Source organism: Palaemon carinicauda, chromosome 5 (genome assembly GCF_036898095.1).
Source record: "Palaemon carinicauda isolate YSFRI2023 chromosome 5, ASM3689809v2, whole genome shotgun sequence".
Classification (NCBI taxonomy): Eukaryota; Metazoa; Arthropoda; class Malacostraca; order Decapoda; family Palaemonidae; genus Palaemon; species Palaemon carinicauda.
Window position 1 is genome coordinate 120014040 of NC_090729.1, and position 10173 is coordinate 120024212.

Sequence of the window (10173 nt, forward strand, 5' to 3'; positions counted from 1 at the left end):
CCTAGTTGGCAAAGCAGTATGTTATGATCACAAGGGCTCCAACAGGGAAAGTAGCCCAGTGAGGAAAGGAAATAAGGTAATAAATAGTATACAAGAGACGTAATGAACGACTTAAATAAAATATTTCAAGAACAATAACAACATCAAAATAAATCTTTCGTATATAAACTATAAAAACTTCAAAATTACAAGAGGGAGAAAAATATATAGAATAGTGTGCCCGAGTGTATCCTCAAGCAAGAGAACTCTACCCCTGGACAGTGGTAGACCAAGGTACAGAGGCTATGGCATTACCCAAGACTAGAGGACAGTGGTTTGATTTTGGAGTGTCCTTCTCCTAGAAGAGCTGCTCACCATAGCTAGAGTCTCTTCTACCCTTAACAAGAGGAGAGTAGCCACTGAACAATTACCTTGCTATAGTTAACCCCTTGAGCGAAGACGAATTGTTTGGTAATCTCAGTGATGTTAGGTGTATGAGGACAAAGGAGAATGTGTCAAAGAATAGCCCAGACTATTCGGTGTATGTGTAGAGAAAGGAAAATGAGCCGTAACCAGAGAGAGAGAGAGAGAGAGAGAGAGAGAGAGAGAGAGAAGGGGGGGGGGATCTAATGTAGTACTGCCTGGCCAGTCAAAGGCCCTAATAACTCTCCAGCGGTAGTATCCCGACGGGTGGCTGGTGCTCTGGCTAATCTATGAAACATTGAAATCCCGAAAGTCCCTGAGAGCTTTATGGGTCTCTTTGGAGCTAAAATACAACGCCCTTTGTGCTTTGTTAATCTCAAATCTTTACTAAACCAAATTCCAAATCAAAAGCTGCAGTCCTATCAGTTTAGGACAGCAGTACCATCCGGGTTATGGTATCCCTACAAGATCCTCCGGATAATCTCGGACATTTCCTTTCCCTCGGGCGAAGGGCATGGAAGACCGAGGGATACAACTCATTTTTTACCAGTACAATGGGCAACGATTGAATGATGCAATTTAGATATTCCAGTCTGCGTACGTCTATCAGTCTACTGTCGTTTGTATACTTCTATAAGTCTATCTGGTTGCATATGTCAGTAAGTATGTTTGTATACGTTTGTACGTCCATTTGTGTGTATACGTCATTTTGTATGTATCTATAATTCTACCTGTGCGTATGCGTCTGTAAGTTTATCTGTTTGCATACGTCTGTAAGTCTATGTGTTTGTATATATAGACACAAATTATGACTTTCAGATTTACATTCGAAATAGAGATGATGTGCATTAAAGTACGCCTGAGTTCCCTTAATAAACTGCAGTATAATTACGAGGAACTATTACGCATTGGCAAAAAGCAAAGGATAATTAATCTATTCACTCAAATATTTACAAATAAAGAAAATTAGACATTACATAATTTCTATAGGCCATTTGATTAATTAATACAGCTGCTATCACAAAAACATATTACTTATTATCATTGTAGGCAAATAGATCGCAAGTTCTTCTAGCTTAATAAAATACAAATTGGAATGTCTCCCAGAGTACCATAGTTAACTAAGAATAGGCGAGACTTGGCGTTTTCTTTGTATGAGATATTAGCATTTGCTTTTCGGAAAAGATTTTCAATCCGGATCCAAGAAGCATTTTAGGCAAATAAATTTAATAACTTACGATGACCTGTGGTTACTCTTGCCATTAGCTCATGATTACGAGGGAAATGACCAAGTCATCTTCTTCGACTAAAGCTTTTCCCGCTATGCAGGGTCGCTATTTCTAGAGAGCCGTTTCCAATTTCTTGTCTGCGAAATCCTCCATTGTGAGATCTTTCTCCTCCATATCCGTTGTTACACACTCCATCCACCTTTTCTTTCGTCTCCCCCTCCTCCTCCTGCCTGGAACATCCATCTCTAGCAACCTCCTCCCAAGATACTCCTGGTCTCTCCTCATTACGTTGCCCAAACCAGTGTAGTCTCTTTTCTTGGATTTTCTTTGACACCTCTGTAACCTAGCCACCTGGGGGGCAAGCCTGCGCTGCTAGGTGCTGGTCCCAAGCCCGGATAAATAGGGAGGGTTGACGTCAGGAAGGGTATTCGATTGTGAAAATCCCCGCCAAAACCCATGAAATGGAAGCCCTTATAGAGAAATGACCAAGTCATAATCAATCGAAATCCAGTCGTAAGACTCAACGGTGATTCATCGAACGAATATGGCAGAGGAAGTGAAGTCTCTCTCCAGAATTTCTAAGGTTGATGTTCTGTGTTCTTCGAAGGTAGCTAAGGATTGAAAGCCTTACTATCTTTACGTAGTTTCAGGATTGCTGTGCTTCATGTATAGATATCTTCAAGGGTTCTAACATAAGATTTATCAATTCCTTGCCTTTGAAGGGCATTCATTACTCCTGGATTTTTGACAGATTCAATAGCTTTCTCATAGTTTAGGAATATCATATATAATGGCTTGTCATATTCTGTTGATTTTTCCATTAGCTAGATAATTACATGTTTGTATGTCTGTCTGTGTGTCTGGGTGCCTGTGATTTAGAACGAGAGAGAGAGAGAGAGAGAGAGAGAGAGAGAGAGAGAGAGAGAGAGAGAGAGAGAGAGAGAAGGTGTAGGGTTTTACTTTAATACTATCGCTTCTTCAAACACACACAGGAAACATAATATGAATATCACGTGTGTTTACATTTCAAGCTCTATTGTATTCATTAACGCTAATACTGATAATATAGATAGATAGAATAAATTATTACCGAAGCGTTCGTAAACATTCCTGTGGTCCAGTTTGGTGAGAGTGTGACCTTCAAATCGCCAGCCACAGAGTAGCCGCTGGAAGGAGGCTTTTCACTCTCTCTCTCTCTCTCTCTCTCTCTCTCTCTCTCTCTCTCTCTCTCTCTCTCTCTCTCTCTCTCTCTCTCTCTTATCTATCACATTTTCAGGTTCTGGATATCTTGCGCGTGCTCAGTTGCGTTCCACAACGGGGAAAGTGAGCTTCTCATTTTGTGATCCCGCTGCTCTTTTGTCGAAGGCAGAAGTATTGCGTCATTGTTTAAGAGTACGTGTCACGGCGATTCTGTGATAAGCTGAATGTTTTCTTTTCCCAGTTGATTTTGTGCTTTTATTCACGTCACATCTTTTGGATCAACTAGAAGAATTTCATTAGTTAGGGACCATTTCTGTAGACTTCTAAACTCGACTCCGGTTGAGTAAATGAATATATATGTATAGAAGCAACACTTTCCATTCTCTCTCTCTCTCTCTCTCTCTCTCTCTCTCTCTGTTAAAAGTGGATTTTAAAATAAGTAGAACGGTTATAGCCGGTAATCGTGACTATGAAATGTGAATGAGCTGAGTGAAAATACTTAATTTGAAGTGTAAAAATACTTAATTTGAAGTGTAAAAATACTTAATTTGAAGTGTAAAAAGTAGTGTTGTAGTGGTTTTATACTTTTATCAGCAAAAGAAAGTTATTGGTTGTGTTTTAGTGTACCTAAAACAACTTTGTCTGAAGTACAGTAAGGAAGTTTTGTGTGATCTTTCATCTTTTGTCCTTTATTGATTATTGCCAGTATCTTGAGTGACGTTGATTTAGGGAAAAGATTGGAGGCCGGAAAAATGAACAATTAAATTTGAATTATCAACTTCACATTATCTTAAATGTCATTGATTTAGGGAAAAGCTTGGTGGCCGGAAAAAATTAACAATTAAATTTGAATTATCAACTTCACATTTTCTTAAATGTCATTGATTTAGGGAAAAGCTTGGTGGCCGGAAAAATGAACAATTAAATTCGAATTATCAACTTCACATTATCTTTTGTGTCACTGATTTAGGGTAAAGATTTGGTGGCCGGAAAAAATGAACAATTAAATTATAATTATCAACTTCATAATACAATCTTGAAAAAGAATAACTTATGGCATGTGTTATGATAAGTGAGAAATATTTCACCTTTGGTCCTTTATTTATTGTTGCCATTTTCTAGAGTGACACTGATTTAGGGAAAAGATTGATGGCCGGTAAAATGAACAATTAAATTTTAATTATCAACCTCATAATATAATCTTGAAAAAGAATAAATAATGGCGTAAGTTACTATAAGTGAGTAAGATTTCAAGTACGAGTAAATCCTGAGAGGCGAGGTGAATGCAACTAAACTTTATTAAACAGAGATCGAGTTTATATACGAGGACTTGCGAGCAAGAACGTCACAATAATTCAAACAAAATAAAACATGAGCTATCAGGTTTATACAGAATGGTTTATTAACAGTGCAGGGAAAAGTGAGTGATAAGATAAAAAAAAAGCAAAACAGTTACAGTATACGAGCATGTATAAAACACGTACGGTGCAGAAGGGTTTTTTTCTCTGGTTACGGCTAATTGTTTCAAGAATTTTTTTCTGAAGCAAGCTTGCAACCTAAAATGCTCGTATCTTAAAACAATTTATCCTACACAAAAAACCGATTTACAGATTCTCCTCTGTCCTCCGAAACCTGACAACACTGAGATTACCAAACAATTTTTCTTCACTCAAGGGGTTAACTGCTGCACTGTAATTGTTCAGTGGCTATTTTAGTCTTGGTAAGGGTAGAAGAGACTGCTATGGTAAGCAGCTTTTCTAGGAGAAGGATACTCCAAAATCAAACCATTGTTGTCTAGTCTTGGGTAGTGCCATAGCCTCCGTACCATGGTCTTCCACTGTCTTGGGTTAGAGTTCTCTTGCTTGAGGGTACACTCGGGCACGCTACTCTATCTAATTTCTCTACCTCTTGTTTTGTTAAAGTTTTTATAGTTTATATAGGAAATATTTATTTTATTGTTATTAATGTTCTTAAAAAAATCCATTTTCTTTTCCTCACTGGGCTATTTTCCTTGCTGAGGCCCCTTAGCTTATAGTATCCTGCTATTTCAACTAGGGTTGTAGGCTAGGAAGTAATAATAATAATGATAATAATGATAATAACTGGAAATCCTTTCTTTAGCCAGGCTGATCTTGAAGGGCTATTATTAATGAATGTACTGAATGAATGAAATCTGAGGTGGCAGTATACTGCTCCTTATCTTTACAAACTAAAAACCAATTACAAAACCTGGTTTGACATAAACAGTCTGGTTTTTGAAAGGCTTTACGAGAAATTTCCCCAAAAGAAATGCCTTAGCTGATCTATAAGAATGATCAAAAGGATTTTGAAACTAGATGGGTAAGAATAATCTTTAGATTTCATAAATGGAAAGGACTGATCATTCATCTATTAGGTCATAGTATCTTCAGTTTAACTATCTTATAAGTTAATAGAAAATTAGCAAGCTACTTATGGCCTACCTGATAGACCAGGTGAAAAACAATGGCAAGACTTAAAACGAATGGAAACAAGTGAAGGGATGTCATTTCTTGATCAAATGAGTACTTGAATAACAACATAAGGCTTAATGAAAAGAGTGAATATGTGAAACATATATGAACAAATAAATATGCCTTTATAGTTCGTTGGGATAGAATAATAATTTAAAAAATAATAGTAATCTTAATATTTTATTCTTTTATAATTTTAACAAAAATAATTATTTTAAAAATTTTATGTAAAACTTATATTCTATAAGGCATACATACACAAGTACACCACCTAACTTAAAGGATTCCTACCTAACCTAACGTAGGAGCTGCATCCTTTACCTACTAACGTACCGGTGGTCCACGCCCCTGCGATCCCTCCTTACGCTATCATATTCGTAGCTTATCATGTCCAAACGAACTACACTTACGCCCAAATAAAGCATGATAAAGTGTTATCAGGTTTTTAAGTGTTGCATTTGCAACACCTTATCAATATTACCGATAAGTGGGTCTAAAGTACCATTGAGAGAGAGAGAGAGAGAGAGAGAGAGAGAGAGAGAGAGAGAGAGAGGAGAGAGAGAGAGAGAGAGAGAGAGAGGGGGGGGGGGGGTTTGAAAGAGTATTAATCAATATTTCAATATAGCCCTCAGCTTATTTCGTACGAATGGTTTTAATTGGATGTTAGTAATGTCTATATTTATATCGCTTCAGTGGCATCCAGTCAAGCGAACAGCATCTCACCTCAAAGTCTGATAACTGAAGACCATGTAAAGAAAGTTCTGGAAACTGACAAGGGAAGTGATGCTCACCTAAAGTCTTGGAAGGTCGTAGACTTCACCACGCCAGGAGACAATTATGGTTCGGTCGTGACATGCGTCGAAGTCCTATTTTCCAAGGACAATGAAGACGATTGTGAAGTCACCTACGTGGTTAAACTCAATCCACTGAAGAAGATAGAAGGTTTTCCAGATCTGATACCGTACTATTTCAGTAAAGAAGGGAAGTTTTACGAAGAAATTGTTCCCGCTTTAAACGAGAGACTGATTTCTTCCGGTCAAAAACCTCTTGGCTTTCCAAAGTGTTTCCTTGTCTCGCTGGAAGACGGGAAAGAGCAGATATATCTAGAAGACCTGAGAGCGAGAGATTTCAAAATGTTTGACAGAAGGAAAGGCCTGGACGAGGACCACGTTGCCCTCGTTTTGGCCGAGGTGGCTAGGCTCCACGCAGCCTCTTATCTTCTGAAGAAGAGGGTTCTAAATGGAGCACCAGCTGCTGAGAAGTATGAATTTCTTTCTCGGGATCTGTTAAACTTTTGCCCCAATGGTAAAGAAGTATTTGTTCCCCTGTTCCATAGTAATATCGACACTGGAATAATGATGCTGGAAAAAGTCGGTGGATACGAGACTGCCATTAACTGGTTGAAGTCCTTCAAACCAGAAGTAGAAACTGTCCTTTCTACTCTCATGCAAAGTGAGACATTCAACACCATATGTCACGGTGACTGCTGGAACAACAATATTCTGTTTAGGTAAGTTGGGTAGTACCAATGATGCTGTGTTTTTGTTTATTAAATTACTCATCTTAGTAATATTACAATGAATTGTTTCTCGCGTCACACATAATTTCTTTGGCTGCTGAACTATTGTGTGCAATGTCAAAAATTTTTGTAGATTATATGATGATTCCAGCTTCAATTGAAAGAAAAATAAGGAAAACTGCCAGCGATTAGATTGATTATGTATTTTAAGTTTTCAGAATTTTTTCCAGTTTTTGGAACAACAAAAGTTATCCGTAAAAATTAGCGTATATTTGTATTTATGAACGTCTGGAATGTGATTTAATTTCCTTTATTTCTTATAGGATAAATTGTTTTAGGATACGAGCAGTTTAGGTTGCAAGCTTGCTTCAGAAAAAAATTCTTGAAACAATTAGTCATAACCATGTAAGTCTTATTAAGATATTCAGTCATGGAAATGTAATTGTCATTTTCTAAAGGATGCCACCATAAGAATCTGTAAGAATCCCACTTATAGTTTGAGCAACAGTTGACGTAAATTCTCTATAACTACTTACTTTTAATAGCAACAGTTCAAATTGTCGAGATTAAAATCAGAACTTCAGAAATAAAGAAAGTAATTACGACCTCTTGATAAAATGTAACTGAAGAATGTTTGAAAATTACATAAACAATAACAATTGATTTTTCATTTTTCAAAGGCAACACTAAAATCAAAAGCTGGAATAAAACTTGTTTCACCATAACAGAAATCAATCTCTTTTTTGAAAACTCTAGAGTCACTAAAAATATGTTTTATCATTAAAATCCAGTCACACTTCCTACAAGGTACACTACACTTCCAAAAGCCTAAAATCACTGACTACAATATCACTTGATATGACAACACCACATACACTCACTGCACAGCTCTTGTATATCAAATCGACAAAGAATCACAGTTGATAATTTTTCCAGATATGACAACACCACTTGCACTCACTGCACAACTCTTTTAAATCAAATAGACATAGAATTACAATTAATAATTTTTCCAGATATGACAGCGAAGGCCGACCCATAGAAGTAATGCTAATAGACCTTCAGGCGTGTCGTGAGGCATCTCTAGCATGTGACTTGAATTACTTCTTGTACACCAGCGTGACTGGGGATGTCAGGAGACCAAACATTGACCATTTCCTCTCCATCTACCATTCGACATACAAGGCGGTGCTCGAATCAGATGGCATTCCGATGTACTTCAACGAAGAAGAACTCTTGGAAGAATTCCGAGGCAAGAATAAAGTGGGCTTGATCTTCGCCTTGAGTGTCATTCCTGCTTTACTGATGGAGCCCAGCGAAATTCCAGGGATGGAAGATAAAGATATAGAGACTCTTATGCAAGAGATGAGGATGATAGCTTTGGATAAGCTGAAAACCAACCCGTTGTGTAAACCTCGTTATCTATCCCTCTTTGACGAGTTTATGGAAACTGGATTGATCTCTTAGAGACTTGAAGGAGTTTACGGTTAAGATAGTAGGACATTTATTTATTTCATGTTTATTAAGTATATGGTTGAAAATATGAAATATATCACAAAATTAATAGGCCACTAGCTGAGAGGGTCCCTATGCACTCGCCCTGCGGCAGAACAAAATTGATTATTTTCAAAGCCTTGAAAACGCATTTAAATACCAAGATTATGACTCGATGATAATTAGAATAAGGGATTAATTTTCCTTTCTATTATATTATTGATTTTGTTCGATATGTAAGTAAAATTAAGCATATAACGAAAACCTACTTCAGAAATATAAACATTAGAATGAGAGATATAATGGCTTACATTGTCTTGTGTATCACTTCAGAACAACTGTAGTGGATGGGGGTACCTATGAAAATATGTAAAAATGATACATTATATCCCAGTTTATACAATGTTACCACTCAGGTTTGGATAAAAGACATGCCAAGACTTTAAATAAAAAAAAATCAATTATGCCATGGTTGGGTTCATGGAGACTCTTCTTGGCTAGCAGCCTATAAAAGATATTATTTAAGATGTTCCATGAGATCTTCAGCTTTTGTATATTATTCATAACTAAGAATAAACTATTTATAATCTAATTTTGAAAATTTATTTTCATACTTTTGTCCAACAGGTGAGGTACATCTTTCATTTCCAGCAAAGGTGCAGAGTTTCATTTTGATGGTGGCAATTTTACTTTTTGGTTAGAAAAAATGTATTTACTTTGGTAGTTCTCTTGCGTGAGGGTACACTCGGGCACATTATTCTATCTAATTTCTCTTCCTCTTGTTTTGCTAAAGTTTTTATAGTTTATATAATAGATATTTATCTTAATGTTGTTACTGTTCTTAAAATATTATATTTTTCCTTGTTTCATTTCCTTATTGGGCTATTTTCCCTGAGAGGGCCCCTGGGCTTAATAGCATCCTACTTTTCCAACAAGGGTTGTAGCTAAGCAATTAGTAATAATAATAATAATGATAATAATAATAATAATAATAATAATATGACTCTAATTAGTGAATATTGTATATGAATTTAATGGCAATCATCTGATCACATATTTCAGAACTATATTTTTATTTTTTTTATTTGTAAGTCCAAAAAAACAATTACTTTATATGGTTATCTATTGGTTATTCTAATAATATTCTTATCGTCTTTTCATTTTATTAAAAGCCACTCTAACACCTTCTAAAAACATAACAGACACCTCACACGTCTCAAACTGTTGACCTAACCGCGCCAGGACTCCTCGCTGCTGGGAGGAAGGACGCTGGTGACTGGTACAACGCATGAACATACGCTACCGGGGTCTAAAGCGATGTCAGGCAGGGCAACTGATCAGGACTACGGTCTACCCCAAAGCCAAAGCGAAGTCTTTCAATAAGAAGGCAACCGTGCTTCCTTTGAAATGGCCTTTCTAGGCTTTTGTATAATAAGCCTATTCTTTTAGGGGTTAAAGGTTTAAAAGACCGCTCATGAATGGCAGAGGCAAGGGACAGTAACATTGCCCTATCGAGTAGACAATGCCCTAGAGACTGACTTTATATACATATGATCAGCGCCCAAGACCTCTCCATCCAAGATAGAACCAAGGAGGTTCAGGCAATGGCTGCTGATGACTCAGCAGATAAATCTATAGGCTCCCCTAACACACACCCTCATTCTTAGCACACAAGGATGGTGAGGGTTGCAGCCACCAAAGAAACTAACGAGTCTGAGCTGGACTCGAACCCCAGTCTGGAATGTACCAATCAGGGACCTTACCACCTCGGCCACTAATAAAACTGACAATGAATTGATATTTGTTGTCAAATAAATATATAAACAATATAACAAAC

The 10173-nt window shown here is 37.0% G+C and overlaps 1 protein-coding gene across 2 annotated transcripts; it reads left to right on the forward strand.

The window, feature by feature from the left end:
* The first annotated feature begins 2896 nt into the window (after positions 1-2896).
* LOC137641446 (uncharacterized) lies at positions 2897-8871 on the forward strand. 2 transcript variants are annotated; one of them, XM_068373987.1, is made up of 3 exons: positions 2897-3023; positions 6017-6833; positions 7859-8866. In XM_068373987.1, coding segments are annotated over exons 1-3 (1269 nt in total). In that variant the 5' UTR covers positions 2897-3022; the 3' UTR covers positions 8310-8866. The 2 variants fall into 2 exon arrangements, with proteins under 2 accessions (XP_068230088.1, XP_068230089.1); XM_068373988.1 differs by lacking the exon at positions 2897-3023 and adding an exon at positions 3109-3130 and having other exon boundaries at positions 7859-8871.
* Positions 8872-10173: the final 1302 nt, after the last annotated feature.